The sequence below is a fragment of the Chanodichthys erythropterus genome, chromosome 14 (assembly GCF_024489055.1).
Source record: "Chanodichthys erythropterus isolate Z2021 chromosome 14, ASM2448905v1, whole genome shotgun sequence".
Lineage (NCBI taxonomy): Eukaryota > Metazoa > Chordata > Actinopteri > Cypriniformes > Xenocyprididae > Chanodichthys > Chanodichthys erythropterus.
The window spans coordinates 40,547,893-40,569,338 of record NC_090234.1 but is presented as its reverse complement, the minus strand read 5'-3'; the positions used below and the strand labels follow the sequence as shown (position 1 = coordinate 40,569,338).

The 21,446-nt window shown below is 36.2% G+C and overlaps 2 protein-coding genes across 2 annotated transcripts in view; one reads left to right on the top strand and one right to left on the bottom strand.

Annotated features, from left to right (window-relative positions):
* cckbrb (cholecystokinin B receptor b) overlaps positions 1-6,446 on the bottom strand; it is a 77,588-nt gene extending 71,142 nt beyond the window's left edge. The window contains exon 1 of the mRNA XM_067409992.1: positions 6,284-6,446. Coding sequence (XP_067266093.1) covers positions 6,284-6,446 — 163 coding nt within the window. The remainder of the gene's footprint in view (positions 1-6,283) is intronic.
* Positions 6,447-8,678: 2,232 nt separating this feature from the next.
* On the top strand, positions 8,679-19,416 carry pdzk1 (PDZ domain containing 1). Its single transcript, XM_067410555.1, has 9 exons — positions 8,679-8,743; positions 10,567-10,779; positions 10,887-11,115; positions 11,669-11,805; positions 12,897-13,092; positions 15,705-15,901; positions 16,166-16,387; positions 18,056-18,385; positions 18,716-19,416. Exons 2-9 carry the CDS (start codon positions 10,573-10,575, stop codon positions 18,788-18,790), a joined length of 1,593 nt encoding a protein of 530 aa, XP_067266656.1. The 5' UTR covers positions 8,679-8,743; positions 10,567-10,572; the 3' UTR covers positions 18,791-19,416.
* Positions 19,417-21,446: the final 2,030 nt, after the last annotated feature.

Below are 21,446 nucleotides of genomic sequence, written 5' to 3'. Positions count from 1 at the left end.
TGTCATTGCTGGCTATGCAGGCCTCACTGAGCTATCGGATTTCAACTAAAATATCTTAATTTTTGTTCTGAAGATTAACGAAGGTCTTATGGGTGTGAAACGACATGAGGGTGAGTAATAAATGACAGAATTTTAATTTTTGGGTGAACTAACCCTTTAAATCTAACAATCGCAAAGTTAGCTCATCACGTCAAACTGCAAATTATTATTAATGTTAAACTTTGTTCTCAAATTGTAAATGTTAACAACATCAGCATTGCGTGACTGTGTATTTAGTGTGTATTAGCATTATCTAATTAGCATTATGTACCCAATGAACCATTAAAATATCTTTAGAAGAAAAAATCAAACTCTGCGTCTGTTTTAAACTCATTCAAAACTCAGAGTTCACGCCACCTTTCAAAAGCCCTGCCGATATTTTTATTCTACTGGTGATTCACTGGTGATGATGGTCGTCTTTACCATTCTTGATTACAATCCGGCATCAAAATAACAAGCTTAATTATTACAGCTGCTGTTAGAGTCTTCAAATGATCCGCCACCTGCAGTGTCCGGGACTCCTTCATTATGTATACAGATATGACATAATCACGCAAAGGCAAACTCGTATTTCCCGTAGAAACCTACCAGTACCACTCAAACTTAAAAAAAAAAAAAAAAAAAATACATTATTACAAGCTTATTGTGAATCGGGCTGAGGTAAGGCGATAGTTTTGAACAGTGGCTGGTTATGTACTTGCTTGATAATTGATTTTGGATCATTTTTAACCAAAAAAAAAAAAAAAAAAGAAAAAAAGACATGTACTGCAGCTTTGATTATGATTAGTGCAATTTGTCTAGAAAATCTCTAAACATGATCTAATTTAATATTCAGTTTTTGAATTTTAGAAATCCAGTCACAACCATGAAGTTCACAATCCTGTTAAAGTGAACAACAGCCTGAAGCCTTGAGGACACTGTGGTTATGGCTTGATATTTTGCAAGTGGCAGCTGGAACCTGGCCTCATGTAATGTCCATCACTAATCTAATATAAGAAGTCACTTACTTCATTGCAGTGCTGGGTGGTAACATAACATGTAATCTGGATTACGTAATCAGATTCTAAAAATTAAGTAAAAATTAAGTAATAACATGCCCACTGTTGAAGCTTTTGACGGTGAACAGGGGTCAGCATGGACACCCTGACTGGTCTGTGGCTATGCAGCTCCATACACAACAAACTGTGATGAACTGTGTATTCTGACTCCTTTCTATCAGAGCCAGCATTAACTTCTTGAGCAATTTGAGTAACAGTAGCTCATCTGTTGGATCGGACTACACCAGACAGCCTTCGCTCCCCACCTGCATCAATGAACCTTGGCCACCCATGAGCCTGTCTACGGTTCACTACTGTTCTTTCCTTGGACCACTTTTGATAGATACTGACCACTGCAGACCAGGAACACCCCACAACAGCTGCAGTTTTGGAGATGCTCTGAACTAGTTGTCTAGCCATCACAATTTGGCCCTTGTCAAACTTGCTCAAATCCTTACGCTTTGCCCATTAACAGGTACCGTGATTAAGAGATAATCAGTGTTATTCACTTCACCTGTCAGTAATCATAATATTATGCCTGATTGGTGTATATGCTCAGAAGGTCTTCCATGTTTGTGGAATTGATGCCGCGTTCAAGGCAATCCGCAACCCGTGTTTTTCCAACCTTCTACCCGTGAAAGTGCACTGGAACAGCAGTCAAAGCCATGACTTCCCACCCGTGAACTCGTACTAGATCGATGTACCCCCAGTTACGGGTTCTGACGTCACATTACCCGCGAAACTACAATGGCAGCCCCTATTGATGCAGTGTTTATGCAAATGCATGGTAAAATAAAAGGAATAACAGCTTCTCTTGCCTTATGTGCCGTTTTCCTCCTCTGTTTCCCTCAGATAAGCAAGGAGTAAGCACCTTTGGCGATAGAAATAATTGTTAATGAGCATAAGCCCCGTACGGTCCGCCATGTTGGTTTGTATACACTTTTACGCAGTTTGGCGTGACTTTCCTGGAACGCTACAAAGTCGTGAGTCGTGATTTGAAGTCGTGACTTATGGGCTCAAAAACCTGCCTGGAATTGAATTGCACACACACAGACCAGCCACTAGTCATGAGCCTATCACTGAAAACTGAGCAAAATACAGCATTTGATCATTGGATTTACAGAAATCATTTCACTTTTAAGAAGTGTTTTTTTTTTTTTTTTTTTTCGACATTGCATATCTAATCAGCTCCTGATGAACATATTAATTATTTTAATTATCACTCATTTATCAGTCATTTAACCATTACTGTCTCTGGAAGGCTTTTGTCTTTCAAACAAATGTACAAATTCACGTCATTTCATATTTATATGCAAGGGAATCCTCAACTTTTTGTAAGCTGAAACTCTTTGCCCTATTTTACTTGAAGTAAATCCCAAGATTTTAAGTTAATAAGTCAGGTCAATAATACAATTAAGTTAATAATAATAATAAAATGAAGTTTTTTATGTTTTTTTGTTGTTGTTTTTTTTTTTTTATTTTAATAAACATTTTATTTTGATTTATTTTAAAGTATTTATTTTAACCCTGACGGAATGTAATATTTAATACACTTCATGTTGTTAATATGTTATCTCTTTGTATTTTTATCTCAATATGATACAAGATTAGTCTTTTCAAATCAACCTAACAATGTTAAAAGTAATTTAAAAAGAAATCAAAAATTAGTCAGAATATATGACCTAAAATGAGTAATCTAGATTACATCACTACACTTTTTGTCATGCAATTTGGACTACAATTTGTAAGTAATCTACCCACTGCTTCATTGCTAATATAGTTTTTTTCTACCTTTAATGCTTTGGGATATTGTATACTTAGAACTTTTACTGTTTTATGTTTTAATGTTAACATTTAAGAAGTCTGTAGAAACAATTGCTTCATCATGTCATAAAACAGTCCCTCGTGTCATAATGCCCAGAAGATGAACATGCAACGAATGCAGTGAAGTCGTCTGAATTATTTACATGGTTTGACTGTGATTCTAATAGCAATGGAAAGACTGCAAACTTTGTCTCTTGAATAGACACTGCTTGCCTCATTTAGATCTGTGAAATTAAATTAACCCATTTAATCCAATTTTTTCCATCAGCGTGAGCACATGTATTGTACTTCTTGGATAGACTAATGATACAATAGCATGCTTTTACTAAGGGTTAGTAAGAGTGTTTTATTCCTCAATTCTACACAGCAAAGTCCCCAGAGTTAAATCAACTCTGCTCAGAGTACATATGGTTCCTCTCTATACAGTGTTAAAGTAACACTGAAGCAGAGTTAAAGGTAATGAGATTAAGTGATTAATTAAGTGATGATTGAGCATTAGTGATGAACACCTGCTGTTAACAAGCAGAATCACTGAAGAGAAATACAAGAACTACAACTGACTTCCAGCCACAGCCTAAGGTGAACTCAACTGAAGATAAAAGATATTAAATATCTCAAGATCTGATTAAACAACTCCACAAACAGCATATTATCTCATTATCTTTAACTCTGCGTCAGTGTTATTTTAATTCTATGTAGAGAGGGACTATATGTTCTCTGAGCAGAGTTGATTTAACTCTAGGGATTTTGCTGTGTACAAGTGTGAAACTAGCAGCCTACTATCAGACATAAAGGGAATGATAATATATAAAATACATGCTTCATTTTACTTTTATTTTGTTTAATTTAATGTAGTTTGAAATCTACAAATCAACTTATGAATGATAACTGCTGAATGTGACCACTGATGTATTGAAATCATGATTTACTGTATATGAAATAGGGCATATTCAGAACTTTTAAATATACAGTATGTCCATAATATGACGGTAGGACATGTTACATGGAACAGATTGTTAAATAAAAAAAAAATAAAAATAAATAAAAAAAACCTCTGGTCGTGACTATTTACAACAGCCATGTAAAAATGTTCACCTAAAAATGAATTTTTATATATTTTTATTTTATATATATTTTATATATTACATTTTTTTTTTTTTTTTTTTAATATGCTTTGATTACAGTTCACACTAATGCACTAACACAAAACACACCTTCTTATACCTTCACTCATATGTAAACGTTGGTCACAGGTGGGAATAAAAGGGTTTAATTAAATAGCTAAACTACATCAGGTTTCCACATATACACACTTAATTTTCCTTTTGTTGTATCATCTCCTGTTGGCTTACTAGCATCAGAAACTAATAAACCATATAGGATTATAATCACACCGACATCTGAATTACCACTATGCAGTGATAAATCAAGCTGAAGAGATGCTGCCAGAATGTGATTTACAGTTTTCCAAGATATAACAAGCATCGTTCTTTCCCCTACACCATACAAGATGGTAATACTTCAGTAATTTGATATACACCATGAGTGCTGAATGATTACCACATCAATGCCATGGCATTCTAGATATATGGCACTTAAAGGTAAGGACTGAAATGATACAGGGCAAAAACACACTCGAGTCATGAAGAATGAATGTATAGTGTATGTTAAAAGTCCAAATGGATTTGAAGAGGCTGTTGGAGAACTATTTTGATGGCGATGATGACAGACGCGTGTTTGATGATAAAGGCTTATTCTTGACACAAGAACAGAGAGCCCGGCAGCTTCTGATGTAGGAAATGGACAGCAAACATGTGTATTGTCAAGAAGTCTCTGATTAGCCTCCTGGTAATTTACCATGAGTGATACGGGACAAAAACATGTCACTATTATGGTATGTCATGTGCAAATTATTAATTGGCTTTTCATTTTCTGAAGGTAATCTCTTTTAGGTTTGTCTTGAGCAACCAAATTGTATTTGACACACCTAGAACCCAAAGGTTGATCATCTACTAGACTTTTTAAACAAAACTTATATATATATATTTATATATATATATATATATATATATATATATATATATATATATATACACACACTGCCTGGCCAGAAAAAAAAAAAAAATACTTAAGAGTCTATTGGTGGATCATTATTACAGTGATTATTATGTTTCTAGCATGTTTTATGTTTGGCAATAGTTCTTTTAACTCTTAAAGATGGAGTGTGTAGCTTTTCATTTCTTAAACAACCATGTAGGAAGACACATCATGGCCATATTCCAGAATGACAATTTCAAGATTCACCAGGGTTAAAATTGTGAAAGAATGGTTCAGAGAGCATGAAGAATCATTTTCACATATGAATTGGCACCTCAGTGTCAAGACCTTAATTTCATTGAAAGTCTTTGGGATGTGCTGGAGGAGACTTTACAGAGTGCTCAACTCATGTATTGTCAATACAAGATCTTGACCAAAAAATTGATCCATCTCTTGGAATAACATAACAACATTCATTTCCATCGAGAGGTGCATTATTTTTTGGTCAAGATCTTGTATTGATAATGCAAGAGGTGAGGACTCTGTAAAGTCTCCTCCAGCACATCCCAAAAACTTTACACTGAGGTTAAGGTCAGGACTCAGAGGTGCCAATTCATGTGTGAAAATGACTCTTTATGCTCCCTCCCAACAATTGACATTGTCATCCTGGATTATGGCCATGATACATCTTGATACATGGTTGTTTAAGAAATTAAAAGCTACAAACTCCATCTTTAAGGGTTAAAAGAACTGTTGCCAAACATATAACATGCTAGAAAAATAATAATCACTGTAATAATGATCCATTCATAGTTCATAGTTCATCCATTAATTTTTTTTTTTTTTTTTTTGCCAGGCAGTGTGTGTGTGTGTATATACATTATATATAATTTTAATAGGCATGTGTGTGTGTGTGTGTGTGTATATATATATATATATATATATATATATATATATATATATATATATATATATATATATATATATATATATATATATATATAAAATAGGCTACTTGTTTTGCAGATGTTACGCATTTAACTGAAAGTGCTAGAATACTGTGTACGCTCTAACTAACTTGCATTCTAACTTTTGTGGTTACTGAAATGTTTATTATTATTATTATTATTATTATTATTATTATTATTATTATTATTATTATTATTATTATTATTATTATTATGTGTTTTATGTATAGTCTGGGCTAATCTTTAACACCCCAACCACTTCAAGCTTTTGGAGGTTTCGCAACCTCCGCATAATGTCAAAACATGTTCACGATAAGCTTTAGTACCTCTTTGTTAGAGTGAATGATCTGAAACAGCGCTGTGTCGAGAGATCCTCACCTTTGGGTCGCGCTGATTCCGTCTTGGGCAGCAGATGCGCGTCTTCGCAGGTGCCGTTGGGGATCTCCAGACTTCCGTTTGAGGTCCCGTTCAGAACCGAGCTGTTCTGAAACTGGAGACATGCCCAAATCCCAGAAGTATCATTTAGCGTTTGTAAATCCATTTCGGACCTATCCACAACTATTTTATATTAGTAGTTCCTCTCAATCATCAGTCAACAATAAGTGTCTAATGAGTGCGCAATAGTAGCTACGGTAAGTGGCTTAGAGTATTTAACGTTTAAAGAGGATAAATTAGGAATCAATCAACAACAAAAAAAAAGGCAATCAGGGATAAATAGGATTAGCTTATGGTGAAATAAAACGTTTCAGTCGTTGTTGCTCAGCTCAGCAGTGTGAAGGCACAGTTGCTCTGTATGAGAATGTGATGAAGCGCGGAGCGGCACTGAGTCTGGCGAGTGGACTGAGGGTTTATTGATGAGGTCTTAAACAGCAGGGGTGGGAGTTTGGGGGTGTGTCGGTGGAATTCAGGGATCTGAGCATCCTGGAGAGGAGGAGACACTGAAAGGAGTTTGTGGAGTATGTGCAGAAAAGGCTAAGGGAAAGTTATGAATGATGAGGCAGGTGAAGTGAAGCATCAGCGCCCTCTTGTGAAAGCAAAAGTGATTGGCTTTGGTGAAACTTGTCCATTTTCAAAAAAGCATTAAAAGATTTTTGTAAGATTTTAAACATTATTAACAGACCCAATATATTTTAGTGTTAATAAATTTCATCCTAAATGAATAAATAGTCATACAAAACGGAGCTAGTTGTCATAAAATTTACTTTAATTAACATTTCTCATGGCAAGTAAAAAATAAATAAATAAATAAATATATATATATATATATATATATATATATATATATATATATATATATATATATATATATATATATATATATATATATATTTATTTATTTATTTTTTACTTGCCATGAGAATATATATATATATATTCTTGCCTATATATATATATTAAAGGTGGAGGAAAAAAAAAACTGCAGAAAGAGAGAAGGGACACAATACAAAAGAGCTCAAAAGAATATCACTGGGATGAAGGTTTATGACTGGGCAAGCGCTTTAGGATCCGCGTTTATATTATAAAAGCATTCCAGCGCTGGAGAGAGCTAAGTGGGAAGGCCTGAAAACAGACGTGGAGGCTGCTTTCATTCCGCTTCACATGTGAGTAACACTGGGTTTGAGTGTCTGGAGCTGCTGTGCTGTTTGTGACTAACAACAAACACTTTGTATTTACTCTTGTGTACTGTAATATTTTTTTGTGTGTGTGCTTGTTTGTCGTTTATTCATCATCTGCGCTTTATTTTTCTTGAAGTATTATTTTGCATGTCAGCTGTGATAAACAGACATCCACTCTCGCATTGCGTGTGTAACAGAGGCCAGATAGTTTTGCAGGTTAACCACTGCGCAGTGCGCACTAATGGCTGCTAGAGAACGCAGTGTTTAGCATCATTGTTAGTGCATTCGCCTCGCCTGCCAGCAGCGATCGGGCCGGGGTTTGAGACTGACTCGGAGCAGGGTGGTTAGGATTGGAGGGTGAGTTTTGGAGGTTTGTTCGGGTTGATTTCAAATATCAACAATGTCCAACAGCATTTTTGAAAAACTACTTACCTTGAAAGTAGGCCTATTGAAAAAAAAGAAGAAAAAAAAAGATTATACCAAAACATGTATGTGCAAAAATAAATAGATAAATGATAAAAATAAATATGTAATAATGCATTGAAAAAATAATGCATATTTAAAATAATATTTGCATAATTTGGCATGTTTCATTGCATTAACACTAATAAAACAATTGACTCCAAGCACATCTATGTAATACTACAAAATCATTAAATAAATTAATTAAGTTAATTAAATAAAGGGTGAAGATGTAAGTTTTCCAAGGCTGGGCATCATTTTTGGCCATGACTGTAGATTACACTCTCTCAGATGAAAAATTTAGAATTGCATTGTAATTTTAACTGCAAAAGCCTTGTTCAAGATATGCAGTCTGGTTACTTGGTTTGGATTTTAATATTGTGGACTTGATGACATTAAAAGAGTCATTCAACTGTCACAAATGGCATGTTGTAGTGCTTTAAACGAACACTCTTTTATATGAAATAGCCATGTAAACCAAGTAAATAGAGTGAATAAGAGTTATCCTTGCAGACTTCATAGATTTACAAATGAAGGTATCTCCTTAAAAACAAGATCTTTTTGTTTAAATTAGAATATGGTCACTCATAGCAACAGAGACTAAACCTCCAGCCACGGGACATGGTTAAATAACTCACCTTTTAGATCAACCTTTGGCCTGTCAAAGTCCTTCATATACACATACACAGAGCTAGATAACACCTGAGCAGAAGAAAGCAGCCACCTCCTTTAGGCTGGGACACCGAGGAGACTGCAGCTGGTGAGTGACAGCCACTTCTTTTCAGAACATAGATACATATAAGTGATCTCCTTTAAGGTGTAACTAACAATCTGGAGTCAAGTCATTTGAACATTTTTATCAGAACAGAATAGAATTTAATGTACAATTTGGAAAATATATTCATTGTCATGTCTTTTAAAAGATTTGATCAGAATAGAAATTTAATGTACAATTTGGAAAATATTCAGTCATGTCATTTGAAAGTTTTGAATAGAATAGAATAGAATAGAATAGAATAGAATAGAATAGAATAGAATAGAATAGAATAGAATCTACCTAGGAATCTTGTTAAGAAATGTTGCTATCCATTTTGACAGCTTAAGTGAAATTCTTGTTTTCAACTGATTTGTACCAGATGAGAAACTTGAAGCAAGTAGCATTAATTATTAAACAGCAGCAAGCAGGTAGTTTAAAGCATAATGTGGTGATGTGAAAGCATTACCAGCTCATATAGCAGTTCATGGACCACTCAAGTGTGAGAAGTGTACTTAAGCTCTCAGCTGATGTGTGAGGTATTGTGTAATTGATATGGCATCTGTGGTGCTTGAATCTAAAGCTAGATGTTCATGCATTTTTCCCTAGTAAAACATTTATGAAAATGAGCAAAGGCTGCAGTCTTGCTAAAGACTTAAAAGCTTTGATGACGGTTCCTCACATTTGTGTCTACAGTTTTGTAAAGAGTTTGTAATTACTAAGACAAGGTACAAATGTTTTAGGTCAAAACCTATAAGCAATTATGTGGGAGCACTCACTCATTCTCTGCTTTCTTCATGATCTGTAATCATAATTGTAGAGACAAGGTACAAGCGTTTTAGAGCAAAATGTACTTGGACATAATTAGCCACTTTGTTAACAATTAACAGTTGGGTCAGAGCACTGACTCTATTATTTATTTGTTTATTTATTTATTTTTACACATTCCTGGTCTTATTGCACATGATTAATTGGTGCTTATTTATGGAGCCCCTAAAGGGACATGGTGGGGGGGGGGAAATGTGATGGAGGAAAAATATGTCAGTATTTGCGTTACCCCAAGAAACTTTGCCTCGTTTTTCAGCATTTAACATTTCTCACGAGAATGTTAAACATTTGCGAGAGAATGCAAAAAAGCATTGACAAACAATTTTCTCATATTTTTTTCCTTCACCATGTCCTTTAGGGGCTTTGTACATATGATTAAAATAAAAAATATATATATATTTTGATTTGATACCTAATTAAATTTAGTAACTAGTTTAATTTTAATTTATATTTAATAAAGAAAACATACTGACTCTCCCTCTGAAATGATTTGACCTTTTTGTGTTTTAAGCTAAATAACCTGCACAGGACTATGTCAAATATGTTACAAATGTCATTTCATGTTGACTTTAAACCTTAAGTGATTTACTTTAGAATTGAAGATGCACTCTAACACAGGGCGATGATTATATGGCCTTTGATAATTCTAAATTACCCCAGTTATCACCTCCATTTGAAGAACGTAAGATTACATAATCATGTCAGCATGGAAGTGTTCCCCAAATCTGCCCTGGTCTGCTGCCATTGATTACCAACACCTGTCATTTATATCGCAACATTTTGTCATTGTAACACTGCTACATATAGTGAGAAATGAAATCGTTCTCCAATCACTTCATTGGTACATTTTGGATTGTAATTTTTTATCACCAAATGACTGGTATATAATGAATTGTGTACATCTGATAAGATAACACCTGATTTACCAAGAAGAGCATATTATCACATGTTTGATGACCTCAGTCTGAAGGCAACACTGATCGATCAATGTTTCCTAACAGAAAATAATGGCTGGGCCCAAACCACGTATTATTACTTTGACCAAGCGAGAGGGACAGGGCTATGGCTTCTACCTCCGAGTGGAGCAAGGCGAGGAGGGTCACCTGATCCGAGCCCTTGAGATGGGCGGCGTGGCTGAACTAGCCGGTCTGAAGGATGGAGACCGCATTATCAGAGTCAATGGAACTTTTGTAGACAATTTGGAGCACAGTCAGGTTTGACCATTTGGAAATGGCCTTTCTGTAAATGTTAATCTCAGGAAAACTATGTTTTATTCAAAAAGTTTGGAGGTAAACCTCGCACTTGTCTTTTTCTCGATCAGGTTGCAGATTTGGTGAAAAAGAGTGGGATGAGCGTCACATTGCACGTTCTTGGAGAGGAGCCATATAAGACGGCCAAAGCCAAGAGTGTGAATCTCGCCGACCCTCAGTCCCAGTCAGGTCAGAGCCAGCCCACCATGAATGGAGTGTCTGCACCAGCCGCTAAAGCCAAACTTTGTTATCTGCAAAAATCCAGCAGTGGATTTGGTTTCTCCTTAAAGTCCACCAAAGGTAAGCTGTAAAACTCCAATTGCCAGATCTTTGAGTAACAGCATAACATCTGGTCCACAGTTTGGACCAAGAATTGACTACATGGACAAAATAGACCATCATGTTTCTTAGTTTAATGATCTGAAGAATCCTTTTCCACTGTAATGAACCTTCTATGCAATGGAAAGTTTCCATAGATGTGAAAGAGTCTCGATGGAATTATAGATGCCAATAAAAAACTTTAAATCTATTTACTGTCTGAATATCTTTTAAAGATTTGCCTCTAAACTGGCAAAAGTTGGTAAATCCAGTCATTAGTTCATCCACAAAAAATGCTCATGGTCAGCTAATCAGATTAGAGCTCAAGAACTCAAGAACTCAAGAACGTGTTTCCAGTCCTGTCAACAGTCAGCAAATGGTCATCTGATGCTGAGAAAGTTAAAGCTTAACTCATTTTCTTAAGCCTGTCTTGGATAAATCAACCAATATGTTGATAATTGTCTGAAATATTTGGAATGACACGTGAACTGAAATACTAACAGTAGATATTTGCTCTAACCCTGTTTTCTCTCAGGTACTAATGGCATATTCATGATTGACGTTGTGTCTGGAGGAGTAGCTGATCAGGCGGGTGTCAAGCTGGGTGATCGTTTGGTGGAGATAAACAGCGAAAATGTTGAGAGTCTCAAACATGAACAGATTGTGCAAAAGGTAAGTTTAATTTTCATTCTACAATCATTTCAGTCACGTCTAACATGAATTATATCCTGTCTATTCCCACTTTGCCACCCAAAATGGTAGCTTTCATGCTTTAGAAAAGCTTTTAAGGGACAATTCTGTCATCATTTACTCACCCTCATGTCATTCCAAACCAGTAGACTTTCTTTCTTCTGCGGAACACAAAAGAATATATTTTGAAGAATGATGGTAACCATGCTGTTTCGTTCCCATTGATTTGCATTATATATTTTTTTGAACATATGGACCCGTAAGGAGTGACATAAGGGTGAGTAAATGATGATAGAATTTTCATTTTTGGGTGGACCATCAATTTAAAGAGGCCATATTATGCCGTTGTACAGTCTTGATTTTATTTTTTTGAGAATAGGTTTTTATGCTTTAATGTTCAAAAAACATTATTTTCAACACACTACTAATGCAACTCAACCAGGCCTCGCCCCTTTTTAGCATAATGTCTTGGACAGGAATTATATTAATGAGGAATATTGTGACGTACTGTACGTTCATAGAAGAAAATTTAAAACTACAATCGAGGTGTTTTAGGAAGTTCAGAAACTGCAAAAAACATTTCAGCTGGTTAAACTGTGAGTTAACTCAACTTGAAGATAAGCTTTGTTTCAACTAAAAAATAGTTAAGACAACGCATTACTTTAAGTTAAAATTTAAACTTAAATTAATGCATTGTCTTGACTATTTGTGAGTTGAAACAAAGCTTATCTTCAAGTTGAGTTAACTTATGTTTAGTTGAGTTAACTCACATTTTTAAGGCAGCAGGTGAACTTACATTTCTAAGTTTAACCAGCTGAAAATGTTTTACAGTATCCCTTTGGAGTGACTTTGTGCTTTGTAACTTTGCAGACCTTTTTCATGCTCAAACAACCACATTTCATACTAAATGTAAAAAATCATAATAGTTTCTATTTAATAGCTTTTCATGTGCAACCTGAATGCTGCCATGCATGCTGCTGAAGAACTTGACCCAACTGTTTTACCCTGCATTACCCCAAATATCAGTGCTTTGAGGAAAATATTATAATAATGTACTCCATTTGTTATTGTAGGTGAAAGCAGTCGGTGACAAAGTGATGTTTCTGCTGGTGGATGAGGATGCTGACAAATACTTCAAGAGCAAAAGCATTCGACCAGGGGTGGCTCATGCCACGGTCAGGCACCTCGCACATAAGCCACGCATTGCAGACATGACCAAGAGAGCAGATGGTTATGGCTTCATCCTGAAGGAAGATACTAAACGTAAAGGTGAGTGTGTGCCATCTGTCATGGTGTGGATATCAACATGAAATTCGATTTTACACATTACTTAAAAGGGTCAGTTCACCCAAAAATTAAAATTATACCATAATTTACTCACCTTCAAGCCATCTTATATGTAAATGAATTTCAGTCGAACAAAATCTTATATTTAAAAATATTTTATGCCTCCTCCAAGCTTTATAATGGGAGTGAAAAGTAACTGATATTTTGAAGCCCAAAAAAGCTGGATCACAAAACCGATTTTTCTTTTATGCCAAAAATCATTAGGATATTAAGTAAAGATCATGTTCCATGAAGATATTTTGTAAATTTCCTACCATAAATGTATCAAAAATATATGGACATGCATTGCTAAGGACTTCATTTGGACAACTTTAAAGGTGATTTGCTCCAGGGGGTTAATAAAGGCCTTCTGAATCGAAGTGATGCATTTTTGTAAGAAAAATATCCATATTTATAACTTTATAGACTATAATCACTAGCTTATAACGTCCGTCTATGTGTTCATGAGAGAGTTGAGTTCCACCAATGTAGGATGTAGGCATAGCGTATAGTAGTAGTAGACACCTCTTGCGGTTCAATCAAATAGGGCTGGGCAACCAACTCAAGCTCCGACATTTCTCTTTAAAAATGATTGTTTTAGACTTCTAATTCATGACCGGTGTTTTGCTTTGCTCTATCCAATGTGCTTCCGTGTTCATCAAAGCATCATGCGTCAGGTCACTCTTCCGCTGGAATCGTCTTGTGTACAGAAGCAAGTGATTCTAGTTTATAAAGTTATAAATATGGATATTTTTCTTAAGAAACACATCGCTTTGCTTAAGAAGGCCTTCATTAACCCCCTGGAGCCTTATGGATTACTTTTATGATGGATGGATGGATGTGCTTTTTTGGGCTTCAAAATATTGGTTACTATTCACTCCCATTATAAAGCTTGGAAGAACCAGAATATATTTTTTTTAAATAACTCTGATTGTGTTTGACTGAAAGAAGAAAGTCATATTCACCTAGGATGGCTTGAGGGTGGGTAAATTATGGAATAATTTTCATTTAGGGTGAACTATCCCTTTTTAAATAAAATGTGTTATCATGCTCATATTGACTTTAAGGTCTTGTCAAAGTTTGATGCAGTCTAAATAAAATCTGCTCTGTCAAAATAATCAAAATAAGCTATCGGTGAGCTTTTATTTTGGGTAAATAAAACCTTTCCAAGTGTCTTGGCAGCATATATTTTGGTTCCTGCTGAGGGAGAAGTGCACTTTGTATCTGACCAGCTAGTGCATTTAAAAGTAGTTGTAGATATTTAAACAAAATAAAATACGTTAAATAAGAATATTTAATAAGTCACACACTATTTATTCTTAAGCATTAAGAATTTTGTCAAGAATTTGCATTTCATCCAAAGTGATTTACAGTACTCTAATTGCATGGACCTCTCTCTGGAGCAGCCTATGATTAAGTGCACTGCTCACAAGGGAAATACAGCGGGATTGTAATTTTCTGGGTCCTGGAAATTTGATGTTAGCAGCCCAGATTGTAATAACCATTGCATTACTATCATCCCTTTTGTTTGTTTATTTATTTATTCATATTATTATTATTATTTTGTCTAGCATGGTGGTGCCAGCTGAACTTACTGAAGTTTATTGCAATGTAAGGGCAATGTGTTCATGTTGGATAATTGACATTGCGTAACTGAGGAATTCTGATAACATTGTACAATGATAACAAAGGTTATCTACTGTAATCGCTCTATGGTGCTGTTACAGCATTTCAGTGTGATTTAATACCACAAAATATTTCATGTTCAGTGATTTAGGGTGCAAATGGTAAAAGAAGGCATTTTAATAAAATAATTAACTTTTTTTTTCTTTTTTTTTTTAAATAAGTCAAGTCACCTTTATTTATATAGTGCTTAACACAATATAGATTGTTTCAAAGCAGCTTTACAAGGATAAACAGAAAAATAATGATTCAGTGATGCAAACAGAATTCAATTCTGCTGCAAAGCAGCTCCGAAAATCAGTTCAGTTTTGAGCCAGATAAAATTGCCTGGAGATTAAGGCAGGTGGCATTAGCTTTTTATGCAACCGACCCGAGTTCAAATCTCCCTTTTCTGAACTCACTCTTCTCCCTTTTCACAATAAGGCAGTAATGTCCCAATAAGGCAGTGTCCATTTATGATTTTAATGAATACAATCATATACACTGAATATGTTGTTCTTACTGTTTTTTTAATGTACTACTACAATACACTGAGGTGCAAACATCTTCCACTATTAACACTAAGTATACTGTAAGTATAGCATCTAACAACTATTTACACTTAGTGCAGAGAAAATACTATTTTCACTTTGTGTAAATAGCATCTATGTTTATTTTCAGTTAGTGTACACAGCATTTAATGATGGTGTAAATAGCCGCTGCCTAATTAAATTGATTAAATTCATTTATTTATTTATTTATTTTTTTATTAGAACTAATAAATTAATCCCAATACTAATAACAGACTTAAAGAAAAGATAAAGTGAGAAATAGAAAAAAAAATATGTGTTTCATGTTTCAGTGTTTGATTCATGACATATTTTTTATCTTAGGTCATTTCATTGGAGAAATAGACAAAGGAAGCCCTGCGGAGAGAGCAGGACTGAAGGAAATGGACCGACTAGTGGCTGTGAACGGAGAGGAAATTGATAACTGCACACATGAGGAGGTGGTGGACAAAATAAGTAAAGAAGGAAACAAGTGCTGCCTCCTGGTGCTGGATGTTGAAACCGAGAAAATTTACAAATTGGTGAGTCCTTTTCATTCACTAACATAGCTGCAATGCAACATTAAACATTTATTTGAAACATTTACATTGATACTGAAGTGACTGTATACTTAAAATTAAAAATTGGGTAACACTTCTACTAACTGTAAGTGCCTTCTAGAATGTCTAAAGTGGACCATCGAAACATGCAACCAAAAATGAAAATCTTAAATTTTCCACTTGCATTTGTATTATATTATACATTACATACTATATTAAATTATTGAATAATGCTGTATTATCAAGGGTGGTGCTTCTCCACTTCTGTACTGGGAGGAAATGAGAGGATCCCTTCCCAGCTATACTGAGCATGAACCTGCTCCAGCAGTGCCCGTGCCTGTCCCAGCTGTACCTGCTCCAGCAGATGTGGACCACAAACCCAAACTGTGCCGGCTGGAAAAGACCTCTGCTGGATATGGTTTCCATCTCAATGGCATCCAGGGAGTTAATGGACAGTACATCAAAGAGGTCTGAGAAATGACCTACACTGATATTTTTAGAAAGCTTGTCTAGATCTAATTGTATAGGTTCAGTGTTTCAATAGGTTCAGAGGGGATAGTTCACCCAAAAAGTCTCTCATCATTTGCTCACCTCACATTTCAAACTCGTATGGCTTACTTTCTTCAGCTGACCCTAACCCTAACTCCAAGTGCCATACACTCCAAATCTGTCTTTTTACGTGTTTAAGTGCTATAATCGGGTCCCCGGTGCATTCCCCAACCCAGAAAATGTGAAGAGGACAACCCAGTAACTTTGTTTTTGGCAAGCCTTTCTCTGCAAGCATGTGAAAAAACGAGCCACTCAGATTTTGCTCCCTTTGTGACGTAGGAAGGGGATCTTATTATAATTTTACCGCCTCTTAATCAGCACATTTTCACCCGCGTCGCCATCATTTTGTTATTGCAAGCGAAAACAGTTGTACCAGTTCTAATGCCATGGCAAAAGTTCAAGCAAGGCATGCTAACTGTTCTGCCGTTGGCTGTACAGACGAGCACAGAACACTATTTAGAGTCTTGTTAGCTTGGATAGCCTGCAAGTTGACCCTGGCAAGCTCGATTGCGAAAAAAAAAAAGGAGCGTTTCTGTCCGAGTGATATTTTGGAAAAAATATCAGACCATTCACAGCAATTGATAGCAATCATAATCATTAGCCTGGTGTGTATTGCTCTGTTTGGCAAACAGGTACACTATGTATAGTGGGCATTTTGCATACGGGTTTTGCACAAAAGATTAACATGACGGCACATGCTAGTCGATTACTTGAATCAACTCCACAGTCAGCAACTGCATAAATTTATCCTCTAACCATTCAAAAAAAATGTCCAGTTGCATTCTGAAAGTCTCTCCATCAGTGTCCGACTCTGGTTTGAACAATGTAAGGCTGAACACTGTTACTGATAATCATGAGATTCTCCAGCTTTGTTGTTGTTGAGCAACCAAAGCGCGAGCTGTTAAAGTTACGCCCTTTTTTGGAAAGCGGGCAGGGAGCAGCAGCTCATTTGCATTTAAAGGGACATACCAACCCGATCTCACGGCAATTTGTACGTATTTCACAATTGGCTAATTTGTGTGACCTCACTTGTACAAATTAGTGCGTTTTTTGCAAAGTCCTACATATTTTACGAGTTGCCAAATGTATGAATGACCTACCCCTAACCCCGCCCCTAAACCTACTCGACACTGAGGTTTAGACAAATCATATTAATTCGTATGAGTGAGGTCATACGAATTCGTAAAAATTAGTCACCTTGCAAAATACGTATGAATTGGTCGTGAGATAGCATTGGACACACATAAAAATGGCATGTTTTTGCTCTCATACAAATAGGGGCAAATTTGACAAGCTATAATAAATGATCTGTGGGGTATTTTTAGTTGAAACTTCACAAATCTGAAATTTTGACTGCAATTAATAATTCACACATATATATATATATATATATATATATATATATATATATATATATATATATATATATATATATATATATATATATATTTTTTTTTTTTTTTTTTTTATATTCTTCACAAAAAAATATTCTTCACAAACATCCTTCAGATATATAACATAAGGATGAGTTACTGTTTTTCATTAATTACTATGAATTAATTAATCCTTTAATGTATTTTCTGTCAGGTGGTGAAAGGTGGAGCAGCAGACAAAGCTGGACTGGAGGATGATGACATTGTTGTGGAGGTGAACGGTGTGAACGTGGAAACCAGCACACATGAGGAGGTCGTTAACCTCATCCGCAAGAGCGGGGACACGCTGGTCCTCTTAGTGGCTGAGAGGACAGCCTATGACCACCTGAAAGCACAAGGGATTGCCATCACCCCTCAACTGCTGAATGCTAATGCTCCCTCCACTAATGTCCCAGCACCAGCTTATGCACAAGAGGATGAGAGGAAAGACACAGGAAGTGACAGTGAAAGACCAGCCACTCCACCAGCTCAAACCCGTTCAAGGGTCAGTACCGCTTTTCAACGTTTCCCATTCTCAGCAAACAGAAAAATAATACTTTTAAAAAAAGAATTCCACTTTAGTATGGGGAACACATGTACTTTTCCCTCAATAAACTCCTAATTTACAACTTGTTAATAGTTAGTAAGGTAGTTGCTAAGTTTAGGTATTGGGTAAGATTTGACCACAAACTTTTGAATAGTTTATATTGAGATTTAATTTGCTTTGTCATGCACTGAGGTATATCCATATAGGTATAAATATGCCTTTAAAGATAAAAGCCATGACTAAATCCTGAAAGAGATACTAACGCCAGCATCTATCTTTTCACCCTAGGCTTCTTCTTCGTCATCCTCGTCATCATCATCATCATCTTCCTCAGCATCAAATAGTGAGGACGACAGACTCTGAGGACACCACACTTCCCTATACCAACAGATACTTTCAATAGTAACACTTTATTTTAGTGTCCTTGTTACACCTTACATGTACTTTGCATATAGTAATAACAGTAAATTAAGCACAATTACATGCAACTAACCCTAAACCAAGCCCTAACCCTAAAGTAAGTACATCTTGATAATTAATATTATTCAGTATAATTACACTGTAACAAGGACACCTTAAAATAAAGTTTAACCCTTTCAATACTGTGATTTAGTGACAGGTTGATGCACTTACCTGATCAACTACTGCACAATCTTTTAAGAGAGGAAATGCCCGTTTGAAAAAGAGACTGTAATTCTGAAGTATTTTAAATGTGAATTTACATAGCTACACTTAGTAAGGATATCAAATGTAACTATTCCTGTACTGCTTTCTTTGGGATCTACAACAATGACAATCTATTTAAACTTGCGTTATTATACTTTTGATGCATGAAATATTAAATTACAAGCAGTTACGGACTTTCAGACAATGCATAGGCCTACTTCTTGATGTGTAATTTATTCTATGTCATTTTTCTGATGAATGCCTTTTGAATAAAACCTGCTCTTTTTTGACGAGACGTCAAATCGAATTCTGTGTAAACCATTCTTATCATTTTAAAGCAAATTCTTTAGCAAGTGTTGGTATTGCTGCTCTTCGTGTACCAATAACAGTGTTATTTAACTATGTTTTATTTAAATTACACTTAGTGAGTTTCAGAGAGAGGTCTACACAATAATTAAAGGAACACTCCACTTTTTTTGAAAATAGGCTCATTTTCCAACTCCCCTAGAGTTAAACAGTTGAGTTTTACCGTTTTCGAATCCATTCAGCCGATCTCCGGTTCTGGCGGTACCACTTTTAGCATAGCTTAGCATAGTTCATTGAATCTGATTAGACCATTAGCATCGCGCTTAAAAATGACCAAAGAGTTTTGATATTTTTCCTATTTAAAACTTGACTCTTCTGTAGTTAAATCGTGTACTAAGACCGACGGAAAATAAAAAGTTGCGATTTTCTAGGCTGATATGGCTAGGAACTATACTCTCATTCAGGTGTAATAATCAATGAACTTTGCTGCCGTTCCATGGCTGCAGCAGTGCAATGATATTACGCAGCGTTTCTCACAAACGTCTCCATGGTTGCAGGGCACGCTTCCCTGTGCAAGCAGGGGCTCACGGGCGCTGTGTAATATCATTGCACTGCTGCAGCCATGGAACGGCAGCAAAGTTCCTTGATTATTACGCCTGAATGAGAGTATAGTTCCTAGCCATATCAGCCTAGAAAATCGCAACTTTTTATTTTCCGTCGGTCTTAGTACACGATTTAACTACAGAAGAGTCAAGTTTTAAATAGGAAAAATATCAAAACTCTTTGGTCATTTTTAAGCGCGATGCTAACGGTCTAATCAGATTCAATGAACTATGCTAAGCTATGCTAAAAGTGGTACCGCCAGAACCGGAGATTGGCTGAATGGATTCGAGAACGGTAAAACTCAACTGTTTAACTCTAGGGGAGTTGGAAAATGAGCCTATTTTCAAAAAAAGTGGAGTGTTCCTTTAAAGTCGGCGTGTAACTGAAGATGCAATAGTATTTTATTCCATATTGTGACGTATATATGAGTGAAACATTGGACTTGATTTTATCCATGGGGAATTGATTGGATGGTCATGGTTTGAAATTGCTGTGATGTCATGTGAGTGACAGGTTGTCCCACCCTTGCTCCAGTAAACATGTCATCAGAGAAAAGAAGAGATGTTTATGCAAGAGGGAGGGGGAAATATTTTGATTATGAGGGTACATGACTTGGGCTTCATCATTTTCTCCATGATCAAATATTTTAATTGTGTCTGCTGTAACAAAGTTTATACTAATTTTTGCTTTTGTCTGTCTTTCTGTCTTCATGGGGTGAACACAGCATGCGTTTCATTGGCTGTGTCTGAAATCGCATATTTCCCTACTACAGGGGTGCCCAATCCTTTTCCTGGAGATCTAACTTCACTCAAAGTTTAGCTCCAACCCTGATCAAACACCTGAACCAGCTAAATAAGCACTTAATAATTAGAGGCAGGTGTGTTGGAGCGGGATTGGATCTGAACTCTGCAGGTAGGTAGATCTCCAGGAGCAGAATTAAGGCAGGAACACACCATGCCGGCGGTCGGCCGTCGGGCAGTTTTTCTCAGTGTGTTCTGCACCGTCGGCTGAAGTTGGTCCTGGTCTGCCTTTTTTCGAATCGGCGTTGGAGCTCGGCGGTCCATCGGGCCATCCGATCATTCTGATTGGCTGCTCAGCTACTGCCGCCTGCTGTTTCAGAAAGGCATTTCATCTCACGCAGGCGCAGAACTGACGTGCTGCTTGGCCGTTGGCTGTTTAGCGTCGGTTTGGTGTATCAGGGCAACTTTGGACACAGACGCTGCCGACGTGAGCCAACCCCACAGTATGCTTTCATCTCCACTAGTTCGTCGGTGTCGGCTTGGTGTGTTCTGGCCTTTAGACACTCCTGCCCTACTGTATAGTAGGCGAAAAACAGTATGTGACAAAAGAAGTATGTGCGAATTCACAGTACTCATAAAAGAGTAGGCAAAAGTACCCGGATGATCTACTACTTCGGGCGAGATTCATAAAGGTGCCCTAGAAC

What these genes read in the sequence shown, in the direction of transcription:
- pdzk1 (XM_067410555.1), top strand. Translation starts at nt 10,573, where the DNA reads ATGGCTGGGCCCAAACCACGTATTATTACTTTGACCAAGCGAGAGGGA. An exon ending in ACAATTTGGAGCACAGTCAG is followed by an intron (nt 10,780 to 10,886) that starts GTTTGACCATTT and finishes TTTCTCGATCAG; the next exon opens with GTTGCAGATTTGGTGAAAAA. An exon ending in GGAAGATACTAAACGTAAAG is followed by an intron (nt 13,093 to 15,704) that starts GTGAGTGTGTGC and finishes TTTTTATCTTAG; the next exon opens with GTCATTTCATTGGAGAAATA.